Source organism: Cololabis saira, chromosome 18, assembly GCF_033807715.1.
Source record: "Cololabis saira isolate AMF1-May2022 chromosome 18, fColSai1.1, whole genome shotgun sequence".
Classification (NCBI taxonomy): domain Eukaryota; kingdom Metazoa; phylum Chordata; class Actinopteri; order Beloniformes; family Belonidae; genus Cololabis; species Cololabis saira.
Window position 1 is genome coordinate 19,992,968 of NC_084604.1, and position 17,430 is coordinate 20,010,397.

A 17,430-nucleotide genomic window follows, 5' to 3' on the forward strand; every position below is an offset into this window, starting at 1 on the left:
GGACTGATGAGCCTCTAAAATGTGTTTTGAGTTTAAAATTTTTTAAAATTTTACTTAAAAAAGGTAAGTTGGATATGGGCCGGTAGTTATTTAAAACATTAGGGTCCAAGCCACTCAAATCAGAAGGGGCTTCACCACCGCCGTTTTAAAGGAGGCGGGGAAGACACCCGTCTGAAGAGAACAGTTGACCAAATACAGCAGCTGTTCCTCAAAGAATCCATAGTGTTTTAAAAAATTGTGTGGGAATGGGGTCTAAACGGCAGGTTGTGGGCTTTACCTTGGAGAAAACTCAACCAAGTGTCCCCGCATCAACCAAGGCAAAACTCTCCAGCGTTTCCTCAGATAAAAGCAATGATCCAGGTGTGTTTAAAGTTAAAATCTGTTGAGATAAAAGACTGGATCTAATATCATCAATTTTACCTCTGAAGTCTGTTGTTGTCTTGTGGGATCTGTTGGGATTTCCATTTGTTAAAAAATCTTTTGTGGAGAATAGGAATTTGGGATTGTTTTTGTTATTTGAGATGAGGTTTTTGAAATGGGAAGTTCTTGCTTTTTTGATAGAGTTATTGTAGTTTTTAAGGTGTTGGCATAAAATTTCATAATGGACGGTTAATTTTGATTTCCTCCATCTTCTTTCAGCACTCCTGCAGTTTCTTTTTAGTTTCTTTATTTCCTCAGTTATCTATGGGGGTGTAGGTTTTATCCTAATTGTTTTAGTTAAAAGAGGAGCCACTGAGTCCAGTGTTGCTTTAAGAATATTGTAAAATGTTGTAAAATCACAGGGTGCTGGTAAAATCTCTGCAAGAGTGTTCTGTAAAATCTGAATAAAATTTTCAGCCACTTCAGAGGTTAAGTAACGTTTCCTCACCGTTCTCAACCGGGGCCTCCCGCTGGTTAAAATTAGTGCATGTGGTCCATGTACTTAGAGCATCGGGACCCCTGCTCTCTTAAGGCAGCCATAATTTTCACTTTGAGTGGTCAGGGTACTGCAGTATCACAGTACCAGCCTTTTTTATATGTAGTGTCCCCTAGTGGCTGATAAGATCATTGCATGCAATGATAATAAATACAAAACGCTTCTCCTTCATACTCATTATTAGCATCTCAAATGTCATGTGAGCATAGAGACTGATTTATTTCTGGTTTTCTGTTTGATTTTGTTATTTCTTTTTATTAAAAAGTTTGTTCCAGAATGTTTTGATTGTTATATATTTGGATTTGTGTGCCGGACCGACTACACCGACATACACAGACAGATGCACAGATGAACAGAGAAGTAGCTGTAGCACCTGAGGGTCTTGTCATCTTTGCAGTATAACCAGCAAGATGACACATGACCAAGACTGGGCCCAGAGCATGAAACACACACGCATCCCTAAAAAGCAGTTTAACATGGAGGTGCCGTAGGGAGTGATGGCCTCCAGCAAATGTGACTTCTCGATCGGTGATGGTAGAGCAAACATTTTTCTTTATCCAGGTGTAAAGTGAAGTTTCATGTTCTGGAGGAGGACACCGAGTTGTAGGATTTTCATGAGCGCAGCTGAGAGCAGGGCAGTCCGGGAAGGTAAAGGGAAATCAGAGGTGTTGGAGAAATTAAATATTCAGACAGACAACAGCTGTAGCATCTCCACTGATGGAATTACAGCTCTGTGTGTGTGCGTGCGTGCGTGCGTGCGTGCGTGCGTGCGTGCGTGCGTGCGTGCGTGCGTGCGTGCGTGCGTGCGTGCGTGCGTGCGTGCGTGCGTGCGTGCGTGCGTGCGTGCGTGCGTGCGTGCGTGTTCAAGTCATAGTTTTTGTCAAAATGATTACAAAGTGTTTCTCTCTGCTTTAAAGTGACCCTATACCAAAGCAATATGAATGTCATCTAATATCTGCACATGTGTGGGTGTCTGTGCGTGTAATTGCAAATTTCCCTCCCCCCTCGATATCAAAGCTTGGATCTTCATATTAACACCCACATTATCACAGCATTAAAGCTTAGAGAAATGCTATATTTAGCCACACCGCAGCTTAAGGTATTTTAGTGCTGGGATTTTATTTTCTTCCACCCACACTTACTCTGAGTTTTTCTGTATTTCTGTATTTTTTTTCTTTCCCTCACCTCTTCTCTGCCATTGTCTGTTGAAAAGTCTGTGGTCTTCCTCCACAGAGCTTTATAAGTCTGAATGAAGATCAGTAGAAAATGAGTGTGTGTGTGTGTCCATGTGTGCTGGTCAGCTCATGAGGGGAAAGTGAGGAGAGAGACTTTGATGTGTGGTGTCACTCTTTAAAACACAGACACACACAGACACCTCTGGCGCACACGTCTCCCTGCATCAAAAGCACCGTCTCTCTGCATCTGCCGCTCTTTTCCTCCATCACTACACATCTCCTCTCACCTGTGTTCTTCCTCTTCTCCCAAAGATGGGATGGGTCGAGTCCTGGCTCAGGACGTTTATGCCAAAGACAACCTGCCCCCCTTCCCTGCTTCAGTCAAGGACGGATATGCTGTGAGAGGTACGTTTCCTACGTTCATCATATTTAAAGATGTTTCAAATGTCAATCTTATATTTAAGGCAAGAAGATATTTTAATAATCAATAAAGTATCTATCGTATTTATCTAATTTAAAAAAATATTACTTTCAAGATGAGAGAACCTCAAGAGGCCAATTTGGGTTAAAAATATCCAGAAAGGTCCAGTTTTCAACTGGGGATTATTTGCATTGTAGAAGTAGCCCTTTAATGTGCACATGATACATTTGTTAGTGCCAAAACACAACAATACGAAACCCAATAGATGCATCAAAACCTTTCTTCGATACCACCTCCCGTCCTGAGCAAGCACCAGGTGACGGTGGAAAGGAAAAACTCCCCTTTAACAGGAAGAAACCTCTGGCAGAACCAAACTTAGTAAGCGTGGCCATCTGCCTCGACCATTTGGGGGTTGAGAGGACAGGAAAGAGGAGAGAACAGCAACAACAGATCAGGGCCCCCTGCTGGGAAGCAGGAACACAGGTTAATATCAACAATTATGATGTGGGTAATAGAGTTGGAGTAGAAGGGAACAGTGACGAGAGGTCCCCCAGCAGTCTGGACCTATAGCAGCATAGCTAAAGGATGTGGTAGGGCACCTGAGCCATACCTCACTATAAGCTTTCTCAAAAAGGAAGGTTGTCTGCTTGCTGAACACAAACTGCCAGCTGGTTTCAGGAGAGATGGGCCTGATTAGTCAAGGATCTACCTCCCTTTCTATTTTTAGAAACTTTTAGGAACCACAGGTAAACCTGCTGTCTGAGAACAAAGTGCTCTTCCTTGATGCAATGCACCTTTAGGAGAGAAGTGGCTTTGTCCTTGAAGACAAGCACTCCACTGTCATTACTACTACTACTACTGCTACTGTCATTTAGCAGACGCTTTTATCGACTTACTTACTTTTAAGCAACTTACATCTGAGAGAACAACACAAGCACAAAATCACATAGGAGGGTCCAGCTGGATCAGTGCTGGTCAGACTGCTGAGAGTCCATTTGGACACAGGTGCTGTCACGCCAGTGCTACAAATATATATATATATATCTTTTCTTTCTTTTTTTTTCTTTAAATAAGAAAGCTACGTCTAAGAAGACACCATCTTGTCATAAATGCATGCATATTACTAGATGCCGAAGTGCGAAAGTAGTACTGAGTCTTTAGCTTGCTCTTAAAAGTAGTTACAGACCCTGCAGATTGGACAGAGTTTGGTAGGTCGTTCCACCATCGGGGAACAATGGAGGAGAAGAGTCTGGCTACTGATTTCACGCCACGTGGTGGTGGAAGCAGATACAATGCACCTTTAGGAGAGAAGTGGCTTTGTCCTTGAAGACAAGCAAAAGCATTGTTGACTTTCGCCTTAACTCCTTTCCTTTTGGGAGCAACCGCTAATCAACACGAGCCAGTTACTTCTGAAGGCACTCAATATGAACGTTCAAGCAAGTTGGAACTTATGAAAAGCTGATGCAACCAGCTGCAAAGCTCTTAATGACCAAGCTCCATCATATCTTAAGGTAGGATAATGAAAAGAGTGTTGGAAAACCATCATGCAATAAAAAGACTAAAATAAGAATAAATGGTTTAGATAAGAAACATTATGTTTAGGATTAGGAAAACATAGCAGTGGCAGCATGGGGGTGTGGCATTTAGCACTTACAGCATTTTTCCTCCGTGGAGTTTGCATGTTTGCACCGCAGGCTCTGTGTGGGCACACTAGCTTCTTCCTACAGTGCAAAGTCGGTTTCTACACCAATTCAGTGGATTAAATAAAAGCACTGTATTCCACCAGGAAAGCTTTGTCCCATCTAGTAAATGTGGTGATATCATGACTTGCTGCATGTTTTTGCAGGATTTATGTAGAAACAGAATACTATTAATGGTTCAAAAAGCACTGCAGGACTTGTCATCAAAACTCAACTCAGAATGCCCCATTACCCTTTTCCTGATGTACAGGACATGTGACGCCAGCGTGAACCTTACCATGGAGTCGTTGCTGTTCTTTTAATGACATCTGGCCCAGTTAGTGAAGAACAGGACACAAGAGTAATGAAGGGCTGCCTCGGGAACAATGTACTAAGTATTTCTCCTGCCAAAGTGAACTATTGGGAGATATAAGCTGCCCATTGTTAGACTTTATCGGACCTGTCATCCACATCTGCAAGGTGGACACGTGTGGGAAGAGGTAGTTCTCACGCTCATAAGAGTTTAGCTTTGTTTGGAGATTTTCATTTTTATGACTACGACAAGCCCCTGGAGGGCTTTTTTTAGGTGAGATCCTGGGGAAGGTGGTTGAGTTCTCCTGTCAGCAAATGTATGGCTGGGAGTCTTGGAAGGCACCACGGGTCCTGTTAACCTGGAGATCAAGGCGACAGCTTGCTGGCTTGAGGCAGCTCAACAACTCCTACATAACATCTGCTGATGGCTCCTGGTAGTGGAGCAGGACCAGGAGAACGCCACAGGTTTCATTTTGTGCATCTGTCCTGAGGGCCTCGTCCCTGTTACGGCACACATGTGCAGTTTTTAGAAATGTTAGTGTAACTTCTGTGGGTGTGGATGGTGCCAGTCACCTATAATTCTGTCCAGAGTCATTTGCTTGTTGCTGCTATTTTTTGCTGTTACCAGAGTGCAGCATCTGTCATTTGCTGTTAGCTCACAAAACACTCCCAGAAGCCTCAGCTAAGAAGTTAAATGGGGTCAGGAAAGTCTGCTTGGTGCGCCTGAATGGTACATTGGTCACAAGTTCCAAGATATGTGGGAATGTTTTAATGCCGAAAGTTGCACAAATTTCCAGGCTGAAACTGAAGGTTAAAAAGTATGAAAACAGATGTTTCTATGGTTTCGGCTTTGATTGTTCTTATCAGCAACGTGTGCTCATTTAACGCTTAAGCATGGATGGGAATACGTTTTTCCTCACAACTAAAACATTTTGTAATTGTAAGTCAAATGTAAGTTTGAGGGACTAAAACCCCAAACAAGAAGAGATAAAAAGGGTTTGCACTATATTTAAGTATACAATCTCTTGAAAATAATGTGACAACAGCACATCAAACATTAAAATGAAAAGATGTGCACATTTACATTTATATATATATATATATATATATATATATATATATATATATATATATATATATATATATATATATATATATATATATATATATATATATATTTAGTAGAGAGTTCAAGCTTCTTTATTTTTTTTTAGGGTTTTGTTTTTTTTTAGCTTTAACCAACTTTTCCAGAGTTTCATTGTTCATGTCACAATTTTTTTGAAACGTGTGTCTGCCGTCAAAACCAAAAGGCATTAAAAAAAGGTTCTATTTATATTTAGACTTCACAAAGCATTTCATCTTTTTTCAGAGACAGCATTTTATCATTTTATCATATCAGTTTCTGATTCTGTCTGTGTATTTCTTTTTTTTCCTTATAAGTTTCCTTGAACAGATATTTGGCTGCATTGGCTGCAGTCCCAGATATGCTTGCAGGTGGAATACATGCTGAAAAAGCTTCCGTGCAAAGTGTTACTATATTATTTGCAATTAAATGTGCCAGATCTGGTTTGAAGATGCCACGTGTCATTTTTTTAGATGTTTTGCTTCTCGTAGTCTTTCTCTCTGTACTTTTCAACCTTTTCCAAACGTGAATCAAGTACAGCCGATGGCACACTCCAACGACCTTACTTATTCACTACTGCTCAAATGTTTGATCCTGATAAATCTGTTTTATTTTAGCGGCTGACGGCCCAGGTGACCGTTTCATCATTGGAGAGTCCCAAGCTGGAGAGCAGGTTTGTTTCCACGCCACGTGCAGACATGCACTCACACACACACACACACACACACACACACACACACACACACACACACACACACACACACACACACACACACACACACACACACATTCGCATCCTGGCTATGAAAGTACTTCGCGTTTCTCCTTCATTCAACCTCTTGCCTTGATCAGCGGTAATTGTGCATCAGTGTGTCCACTGGCAGGTGATAAAGAACCCTTCATAACAAAGTAGAACGAGATATAAGTGCAGGAGACCTCTGAGGCAAAACCAAACAAACACAAACACAAATGCAAACAGGCATTTCATGCATACCTGTGCACAAAGTCCTTAAAAGTTTCCCTTGACATGTTTGATTAATTGGCTCAAAGTTGTCTGCAGATTTCCGAGATGCTTTGAAAGAAAATTTGAGAACGAATCTGTTGTTGATGCCCCGGAATAAGAGAAAGAAAAGTCGTACCCATGATGTCCAACATCCAACTTGTCAGTTAATAGTAAATAAAAGTACACGGGTTCTGTCACTGTGTCTATCCACTGACGTCCAGAGGCGGTTTCTTCTCTGGCCACTGGTGCGCCCCAGGAAATCACAGTTGAATCCAGAGGACCCAGATACATTCTTTATATCAAAGAGGAAAAGAAAAGGTTACCTGTACAGGCTTACTTAATGTGGCAAATTTCTACCCAAACTAGCTAAAATTCACACACCTAAAAATGAACAAAGCTGAAAACCGTTACTAAGCGGGAGGTGTCTTCACTACTTTGCTCTATTCTATTATTTCCACTGTAAATAAGATGAGAATTTGTCGCTATCTTGCAATATATTGGCATTTTTGGGGGGGAAAACTTGTCCTGATGTATCCATGTTTTTATCTACAATTCTTGTTTATAATTGTTCTGTCTGTGCGCGTGAAGCCTACCCACACAGTGATGCCAGGCCAGGTGATGAGGGTGACGACAGGTGCGCCTATACCATGCGGGGCAGACGCTGTGGTCCAGGTGGAAGATACCGAGCTCCTCCGTGAGTCTGAAGATGTAAGCACAACATTTCACTCCAAACTAATACCCATGACGATGATGGTTAAAGATGGTTAAAAATAGTATGGCTCAAAATTCCACCCTGAATGGGTCAAGTCTGGAAATGGGCAGATCTCAGTAGCGACTTCGGTCAAAATTTTACTTACTCAAGGTCAAGAATCTGTCGGCTGCTCTGCTTTTTTTAGGGCACAGAGGAGCTGGAGGTACGAATCCTAGTACAGGCTCGTCCCGGACAGGACATCAGGTAGGTCTATTTTTGTGTCAAAGTCCAAATGCTTTTCATAAGATACTGTAAAGCAGATAGTCATAGCGCAACAATGTAATTTAATGTTTCCTCAGATTTCAGATTCATATTGTTTGTCTCCCCGCAGGCCCATCGGTCATGACATCAAGCGAGGGGAGTGCGTACTGGCGAAGGGCACCCATATGGGCCCCTCTGAAATTGGTCTCTTGGCCACTGTAGGAGTCACAGAGGTGGAAGTCCAAAAATTTCCTGTGGTGGCTGTCATGTCTACAGGAAATGAGGTAAAACAATGCAATGTATGCCTTTGCTTATCAAACAGGTTCAGTTTCTGCTGCCAAAGCGACAACAGCATCCCGTTTTCCTTCTTGACGCCTTGGTCATATTTATGAGCAGTAGGACAACTGTTTCACACGAGTACATTTCCTATATGACTGTTTCATTTTCTTCAGACGTACGTCTTGAGCACTCACAAAATTATATTGTTACGTTTACTGGACTTGAGAAAGTTCCTGGTTTGAATCACAGCTGCTGCCTCTCCTTGAGTTGTTGCATGTTCCTCCAGTGCCCGCATGGGATTTTTGTTTTTTGAAGATACTGGATTCCATCGTTGGAAACTTATCTCATCTATGAGACATGGCGGTGGAAATATCATGACTTGGGGGCTTTCTGTTGCATTCAGGTCAATGCTATGAACCCAGATCGCGCCCAGATGGGGAATCTCTGCAGATACATCATGTACCCGAATGCAAAACACTGATCTTGTGTAATAAGACTTTATCACATGTAACCGCAATGAAAACACAATTAAAATGTCTTACCAGTAATATCAAAGGTAGCATTTAGTATATTTTATGACAAATTCGTTGTTGTAATTGACCCCATGCACCCCCAATCCAGAAGCGTGCATCTTATATTGATAAGTGATTGTAGGTCTGTGCTTGGCCCCGCGGTCGGTGGCCGGTTCAGGTTGTGCCCCACCCTTCACCCTGTAACAGCTAGGAATAGCCTCCAGCCAACGCATGACACCAACAGTGTAAACGCCATTTTGTGTACATTTGGGGACATTAATAAAACCTTTTTTTTTTCTTGAGTTTTCAAAAACAGAATAAAATTGAGCAGAGCTGTGATTAATAATTCAACTCTACTTCCTCCATCTAACTTGGTATGAACATGTAGGAGGCTTTCTTTTTTTACCTTAGCGAATGCTGTGCTTGCCATTTTTAAAGGAAGTGATAAATATCCAAACCCAAGTATTTTTTTTTCCTTTACTCATGCCCCATCTCTTCAATCAAGTTCAATCAAATTCAGCCGTGTAGCTGTTGTGTAATCTTGCTGACAAAGAAATGAATGACACAGAAAGCCTTCGTCAAGTTTGGTCTTGAGGGACAGATTCGCCATGTGCTGATTTGTTTTTTTTTGTTTTTTTATTTGTTGATGTTGTGGGATGGTTTTTGTAATTTGAAAATGATAACATACTTTGCGTTATACTACAGTTATTCACACATGATGGAAAATAACTGATCTTTAAAAGTGTCAATCGTTCTGTCCGACAGTTAAAGTGATGACGATCATAAAATGTGACTTATTTTTTTATTTAAGACTGTCGTCATCACTGAGATTTGTGTCTATTTTTTTAAGAACCAAAACATTTAGTGGAAACAGTTCAAAAACAGTAGCCTACCCATGTGATTATGAATAAAGGAACTTTGCCCAGGTGGACTTTTCACTTCCCCAGCTTTGCTGATGAATTAATATGTCTGTGTTCTCCAAACTTTCATCGCTCACACTCAAGGAGGCAACGCTTTAAAAGGGCTGTTGCTCATTAATTTATAATTGCCTTATCAGACATTTTATTTCTCCTGTGTCATGACAGCTGCTGAACCCTGAGGACGACCTCCATCCTGGGAAGATCAGGGACAGCAATCGCTCCACCCTCCTGGCCACAATCCAGGAACATGGCTACCCTACTATTAATCTGGGCATCGTGGGTGACAAGTATGCATCCAGATCTGCTCTTCGCAGAACTTCCCCATAGATACTATTCACATTCTTGTAATATATTTCATAATTATAGCTGCTCTAATCCAAGGCTGGATGTTTATTTACCTTTGCCTTCCATCATGTCCTCTCCAGTGAGTTGGTATTAAACACGTGCATTTTTCTGTGCCTTGCAGCCCCGATGACCTTCTCAATGCTCTGAATGAAGGCATCAGCCGTGCTGATGTCATCATCACCTCAGGAGGAGTGTCCATGGGAGAGAAGGTAAGGTGGTAGGGAGGGAAAAGAGAGCGATGTTTCACTGACACCTGGTGTTGGATGGGAGAACTACAATGCAAATCTAATTCATTACCTTATGTTTAATTTCAGGGCCAAATCATTTATTTGTATTGTTTTCTCTTTCTACAAACTCTTAGGACTATCTTAAGCAGGTGCTGGATATCGATCTTCATGCTCAGATCCATTTTGGGCGTGTTTTCATGAAACCAGGGTAAGAAAAGGAATATGCTCCATTCTTTCATTTTTACACAGCACAGTTATGTTTTTCAGAGAGAATATGTCAAAAATGATTTATATCTGTGAAAAAAATGTACTTAAAAACTTGAAAAATAATTTTGTACAGTTATTTATCATTTAACTGTAAAAATGTATAAAGATTGTTCTCTTTTTTTGTCCTTTTTTTTGTTTAGTCTCCCAACAACATTTGCCACTTTGGACATGGACGGTGCTCGCAAGTTAATCTTTGCCCTCCCAGGTAGTGTGTGAAGTTGAGAGAAAGAGAAATGATTCCACGTACCGCTTTCTCAGAGACGTTACTCAGATATTTTTCTGCTTTCTCCCTCTGGCGCGTCTCTCTCTGTCCGTCCGTCTGTCCTAGGAAACCCCGTGTCCGCTGTTGTCACCTGTAATCTTTTTGTCATCCCTGCTTTGAGGAAGATGCAGGGCATTTTGGATCCCAGGCCCACCATCATCAAAGCGAGGGTAGGACGCATGGGGCAGACGGGGCATCGTGACATTTGAAGCAAGAATCTCTTATTTTTCTGAGCGTTCTTTGAGTGTAGATGCAACAAACTGCATCAGAGAGAAAATATGAAACGTGACAATATTTACACTCATGTATATGGAAAACTTCCAGGCTGTTTCATTGCACTGCGTTGCATCTTAACCCGTGGTTTCATACCATTTTCATCATCTGCTTGATACATATTTATGACCACAGTATTTTGCTGCGACTTGGCAGAGGCATTACTGCCCACACTGACCCGAAGGCCTGCTCATCAGTCATGCATATTTATAACTGTGGAGTGGGGGAAAAAAATGATAAGAGTATCACACACACTGAGCAGACCCGCGTTATGTCCCCAACTAGCATTATCAAGTAAAGGATCTGGTCCCCTGCCATTATGGGTGCCATCCAGAGTGCTGTGCTCCATCATTGGCTGTTATAAAGCAGTTAGAAATTGACTTGAATGTATTAGTGCCACTTAGTGGCGGGACTTATGGCCAGAAAACACAAAGGCAGCCAAACTACCTCCCTGAGAAGATTTTATCAAATCCAGAACAAATAGGGCTTCTTTCGGAAGCAAACTTAAAATAGCTTTTTTATTTATTGGAAAATAGATCAAATGACTATTAAAAACTGTTTGATAGTCAAAGACGTTTATGATTCACTTCCTGAGTTTTACCATTAATAAATCCTTGAGGATTCATGTTAAATAAATATGAAATTTCGTAGAGTACATGTGCTAATGTCTAGCACAATCTCAGACATTCTCAAGGCGCATGGAGGTGTAAAAAAGAAATGGAAGCTTATTATGAGCAGTACATGTTTTTGTCTGTGGCTATCTTTGGGAATTTTACCTGTTAGTGATCAAAGTTTTTGAAGGTCTTGACCCGAGTAAGGATCCTCTATTTACTTTAACAGTCCCAGAACAGCAGAACTGGAACGCTGAATAATGAAATAAGTGCCAGAGGGATTCTAGGAAATTATCTGAAGGTCACTTAAAAGTAGGAAAAAATGGCTTAAATCACTTTTACTGCAAGTTACTCCCTGAAAACTACTGCGAAATATATCAATTGATTGGAAAAGACAGTGCTAACTTCATTTGTATGTTTGTTCCTAGTTGTCTTGTGATGTGAAGTTGGACCCTCGCCCTGAATACCACCGCTGCATTTTGACGTGGCATCACCAGGAGCCTCTACCGTGGGCACAGAGCACAGGTGCAAAACTCACAACCGGCAGAAACTATTATCCTCAACAATGTTGTACAACAGCTGTATTTATGAATGTGCAAAAGATGTTTGAATCCATTCTATCTGTCAAGCACAAGCGTCAGATTTAATCACCAGAGCCACATTACCCTGATACATTTCTCAGATATGAACGTAAATTCTCAAACATCAGTCGTTCGTCACTTGTGCTTAAAAGCAACCTTTTTCTTTTAATAAAACTGAAAATTATCACGTTAATGGTATTCAACACTTGTAAGCCATTTCCTATATTCTCTGTTCAATTTGACCTTCAAAATGTCCAGACATTGGCTAATTGCATGATTCATCACATGCAAAGCGATTGGACAGGTTCTCCTGATATGTCATACATATTCTCTGTAGATTAAGGGTAGACTTTTTTCAGAAATGACTTGATGAATTAAGAATCATGTCTTTTAGCAACAGAGAGAAACACGTGAGCCATTACCTGTGACGACCAGAGCACAGCACAGCACAGGCTTTCTCTTGAAAGAATGACGTGAAATCAGATGAGATCGATCACTAGGAAGGGTTACAATGAGAACAAAATTAATAAATACATTCACGCGGGAGGCAGAAAGGTGAGAAAACTAAAACCAGGTTTAATTACATTTAAAGGTCGAGAAAAAGAAGATGACTCAACAGTGGTTGGAGTGTTCAAGAACACTCCATGAACAAAGCGATGGTTAGAGAAACAAAAAGGAAGAGCACACAAAGAGAAAACTTAAATAAGATTTATAAGATAACTTATTATAGTAACCTTATATGGGGAAATGCAAAGCCAGAGACACCAAATTATAACATAAATAAGACTTGGAAACACAATGAAAAATGAAAACTCCAAGAAGGGCAGGAAGTGTGATGAAACTAGATAAAAGCATGCACCTTAGATAAAAAGCCAAAATCCGTGAGAGTAAGACGAAAAGCATTAAAGCTAGTGGAAAGATAGGGAACACGGGAAATAAAACGAAACTGAGTCAGTGGTACATTTAAAGGAGGTAGACTGTAGACACACTTCACATGAAACGGTGCAGATTCAGAACCGTTATGGACCTTTTTTTTTCAATCATGGATTTAAAAATGAAGGTGCAGCCAAGTATCAGGGGAGTGAGCGTTTCCCCAATTATTCAAAATAATCAGTTGACACTTGGCGGTAGATAAACAGCAAAAGAAAAAAGAAAAGGAAAGAAAATAAGTTGTATTTCAAAACATTTAGTGATAGTGACTTCATTTAACAAAAGAGATTAGATAATCATTGCAATTTAGTATTTTGAGTAAGATATGCAACTGTACTTTGGGCAATGCTGTTGTTGTTGTTATTTGGGAAAATGTATTCAATGTTTACGTGGTGTAACTGTGATGATTCTACCTTTTTTTTTCACTGACACTTTACCAATATTTGGCAACAAGACTGTATGTAAGATATTACTATTGACCCAGTAGAGAGGGAGGCGTCATGCCAAATGGCTGACTCCAGCCCCTAAACCAACCAGAGGGAGCTTTTCTTCTTTACGGTGGTATTTTGACCAAAGCAAGTCACACACATTTCATTGAAACTTCAACAAACTGTGGCCATAAAATAGTAATATTCCCTGGTCTTATAGGGCAAAATATTTACCAGATGGGATGAAACTCAAGTCAATTGAATAAACATAAACACGTGGGGTGTAATCCTTGCTGTTTCCTGGTTCTCCCCCTCCTCTCTCCTGCAGGGAACCAGGTGAGCAGCAGACTGATGAGTATGCGCAGTGCTAACGGGCTCCTGATGCTACCTCCAAAAACAGAGCAATACGTGGAGCTGCACAAGGGAGAGGTGGTTGATGTCATGGTCATCGGCCGGCTATGATGTCATCACGGAGGGATGGCGAGATGGCGTCATATAGCAAGGGTTGGAATAGGTGGTTCACGGTGCATGTCCACATATCATTAACTATTCTGTAATATGCAACGGCACAGCTAGTTTTTATTAATTTGGATAACGTTGAGGTATAGTCAACATCTTGATCACAACCTAGATACATATGAAAAAGTTAATTTAAAAAGATTATAGTATTTCAAACAAAGAAAATATAACTTTTAATGAAAAAATCTAATTATAAAAAGAGATTTATTCTGTAATATATTATTATGATTATTCTTATTATTATTATCACTATTCTTCTTATTATCATTATTATATTAAGGCAACTTTGTTCCTTTCATTGCAATTGCTTTGTGTGTTCAATGCTAGACCTTATCTATAGCAGTAGCATTTTAATAGACAGCTGTAGGTGCCTGCCAGGACAAAAAAGAAAAAAGAAAAAAAGGAAATATTATTTTCTCATCCGTAGTGGAAAAAAAAAAAAGAATCTGTTTTTAAAAATGAAGAAAACGTTAAAGAAGGCTCCAGATTTTCCACGGTGCTCAGGTAAGAGGAAGAGGGTGCACATCAAGGCCGCCTCCTCTTCCGAGCGCCCATCAAGGTGACACTTCTGTTTTTTCTCTCATTAGTATGCATCATAATGGCTTCACAAAGAGCTTTGCTTGTTGTTTATCTTGTGAGTCTTGTTTATGTGCGCAGTGCCAAATGCCTGGGCAGGGAAGAGGGGGAGGTGGGGGAGGGGAGGGAAGGGGGGTGGGGGGGTGCAACCCAGTCGGCCCAGAACCCTGAAGCTTCCTTCAATTCACGGTGACCAGGCGCAAACTCAGCCCCGAGCCCCACCGGGGGCCGAGCCCAGCCTGGGAGAAATAACCTTTTATTTGATCAACTATTTAAAGAGGAGAACCAAGAAAAGAAAAAAACAGCTTCTTTAAGTGCTGACAGCCTTTTTAACCGACTTCACGAAAAATGTACAGAAAAAAAATAAGAACCATATTGTACAGAGATATGTGACCAGCACTCCTATGGAAATTATTAAGCAATGAGGAGACATTGATCAAAGCTGTACTATAACATTTTCTGTAATGATATGAAACTGATGAAAGAGACTAAGATAATAAAAATCCTTGATCATTATGTAAAAAAAGAAGCTCTTGTTGGGTTTCCTTTTTTTTTTTTTAATAAAATGTTTAATGAAAAAGCATTGATTTTTCTTCATTGGTACTAACAGTTTTTAGGAGGAAACTTGATTGCCCGCATCAAAATCAGAATTTGATTTACTGCCAAGTCGTTTAACACACACAAGGAATTTGTTGTGGTGATTGGTGCAATACAAAGGAACAAATAACATTAAAAAACAAAAAATTATCACTTCCAAGCTTCTGTGACTGTATAAGGTATATTTTTTAGCTTTTAAGCTAAAATCCAATTTCTAACACTTTGTAAGATGTTAATAAAACCCCATTTAACTGAAAAGAGTACAATAATAAGACACTCCATTAAAAAAGATTTTTTTTAGATTTCTGAATGGCATTGTAAGAATCCTTCCAAAATCCTTGTTCACCAGTTTACTAGGAAATTGTATTTATTATGAGCTGGATAAGTTCCTAAAAAGAGGTCACAATTTCTATGATTTACAAAAACAATCTCAACTTTTGATCTTTTCAGTCATACGAACATTTTTCTCATCAGTCTTGAATGAGTTAAGATGCAAATAAGAATTTTAGACAGTATTTTTCTGGATTTGTTATTTGATTTTATTTATTTATTGAGCTGTAGCAATGGGCCGTGTTAAAGGACAATGTTTTTTAGAGGTGTTCCTGAGCTAATGATGATGTCACAGTTGTGAGATGTCTTACTTGTTTTTTTTTTTTGTTTTTTTTTTTGTTTTTTTTTTTGTTTTTGGCATCATATATAATTATTATGTTTATATTTATACCTAATTTTATTAAAATCATTGATTTCTGTTTTTAATTGCATTTAACATAACAGCCCAATTTTATGTAAAACATAGCTGTACTTTATATTTTTAAATTTCAGTGGCAGAAGATGTATTTCTTTTAACCACATAAAATTTATCTGAGAGCCTCACTTACCTATTACTTTTTATGTTGAGATTTCAGATATGAAGTCATTAAAAATTGGCTCCTTTTTTAATTTACTTCTAACTACTTTGGGCTCTAGCGACTCTGCTCCATGGATGAACAACAAAAATCATTACATTGCAATGAATCATTGCAAGCCATATGGTATTTTACTCCCTCTTTACTCTCTCCCTCCCTTTCCCTCCCTCTCTCCCAGATAGTAAGTATTTAGGATTTGGAAACTGGCAGAAGAGAGTCTAACGAGGAAAAGAGGTTAATCACAGAGGTGTCAGAAAGGATTAACCCAATAGAAATTCCAGCAGGAAAAAAGCAGCTCTGAGCTTTGGTGAAGGCTTTTTTGGAGGCATCATAGGATTAGACAGTTTCTGTTCTTCTCTGCAAGGTAGTATGACAGCAGATCCCATTAGCTGGAGATGATTAATACTGCCATGACAAGAACGTAGACATTCATCTATGTAGATGTGTGTAAACTGTGTTAAATGTAAGGGGATCAGTGCAATGACGATTGTAGGCAAAATTTTCATCCCCTCAAGTGCACCAAGTGTGTTTATTTATTAGAGGATACCATGAGTGTTTAATGTTCCTTAATATACTGAGCTAATTGAGGCCATTGGGATAAAAAGGTAAATGGGATGATTAGTGAGCAGTTTCAGCCTGCCTGGAGAAACAAATGTAGTGACTGTAATTTGCATTTATGTACTGCATGCGAGCCAAGGTTAACATAAGAGAGAAAAGGGCAGGACATGGGTGTAAAAATTGCTGTCAGCTGTGAAAAATTTCCTCTGCCTTTTTCCTCCTCAGTTTATTGTAAGTAATCCAGAATGTGGTGTTCAGCGTCTGTAGCCTGGCCCACAACAACTTTCTGCAGCGGAAGGTTAAAACTACTTACCCACTTCAGCTGTCAGGATATTTGTTAGTCCAGCAGATGTGCTCAATTTGAAGTTTATTTTTTCATAGAAGCATGAAAGCTGGGGTCATTTTGAAGAATGCAGCCTTTGCGAAAATGCCATATGGCAACCATTTGAGCTTTCCACCGAAGCTGAATTGTTTATTATGAATATATCTCTTGTGCATATCTCCTAAAGCAAAAAAGGACGAAGATTAAAAACTACCATTATTCTGATGGTTAAAATGTGATATGCTCATATAAAAATACAATTTAATTCTTTGACAATGTGAAAGGAAAAATGATTATATGTGAGAAGCCTGTAATGGTTTCTCAGGTTTCAGTACACAGATGCAGGTACGTAAGACGGTTTGAAGCCCAAAGTTCAAAGCTTTTTGGCAGGCAGAGTTGCATACTGAACAAGTTAAAGAAATGTGAAAGGTAAAGGCCAAACATCCCAAGAGAAGGCTTCTGCAGAAACACACAAAAAAAAGGTTAAACCCCCCCAAGAAACGTCTTCATATCATTAATCAGTATAGCAGTGGAAAAAAGAAAATTGAGGAGTAAAGACAATGTGAATAATGAATAATTGAGTACAGTGGTGGAATTATCTAAGATTTCAAGAAAAGTGTGGAGCATAAAGGAATGTCACGTACTAAAATTGACACAATGGCACAAAATAAAACTGGATGTTGCAAACGAAAAATTTAAATGAATGAAGTGTGAAACAAATTGTTGCATTTCGATGG

At 39.7% G+C, this 17,430-nt stretch overlaps 1 protein-coding gene across 7 annotated transcripts in view; it reads left to right on the forward strand.

Annotated features, from left to right (window-relative positions):
- gphnb (gephyrin b) overlaps positions 1-14,861 on the forward strand; it is a 153,859-nt gene extending 138,998 nt beyond the window's left edge. For 4 of the 7 annotated variants that reach the window (XM_061746632.1, XM_061746635.1, XM_061746634.1 and 1 more), the window contains 12 exons: positions 2,404-2,496; positions 6,244-6,299; positions 7,218-7,337; positions 7,526-7,584; positions 7,712-7,865; positions 9,458-9,579; positions 9,759-9,846; positions 9,999-10,072; positions 10,272-10,339; positions 10,460-10,563; positions 11,706-11,802; positions 13,545-14,861. In XM_061746632.1, the coding sequence (XP_061602616.1) occupies positions 2,404-2,496; positions 6,244-6,299; positions 7,218-7,337; positions 7,526-7,584; positions 7,712-7,865; positions 9,458-9,579; positions 9,759-9,846; positions 9,999-10,072; positions 10,272-10,339; positions 10,460-10,563; positions 11,706-11,802; positions 13,545-13,678 (1,169 nt within the window). In that variant the 3' untranslated portion in view covers positions 13,679-14,861. The remainder of the gene's footprint in view (positions 1-2,403; positions 2,497-6,243; positions 6,300-7,217; positions 7,338-7,525; positions 7,585-7,711; positions 7,866-9,457; positions 9,580-9,758; positions 9,847-9,998; positions 10,073-10,271; positions 10,340-10,459; positions 10,564-11,705; positions 11,803-13,544) is intronic. The other 3 variants (XM_061746633.1, XM_061746637.1, XM_061746639.1) reach the window with 3 other exon arrangements.
- Positions 14,862-17,430: the final 2,569 nt, after the last annotated feature.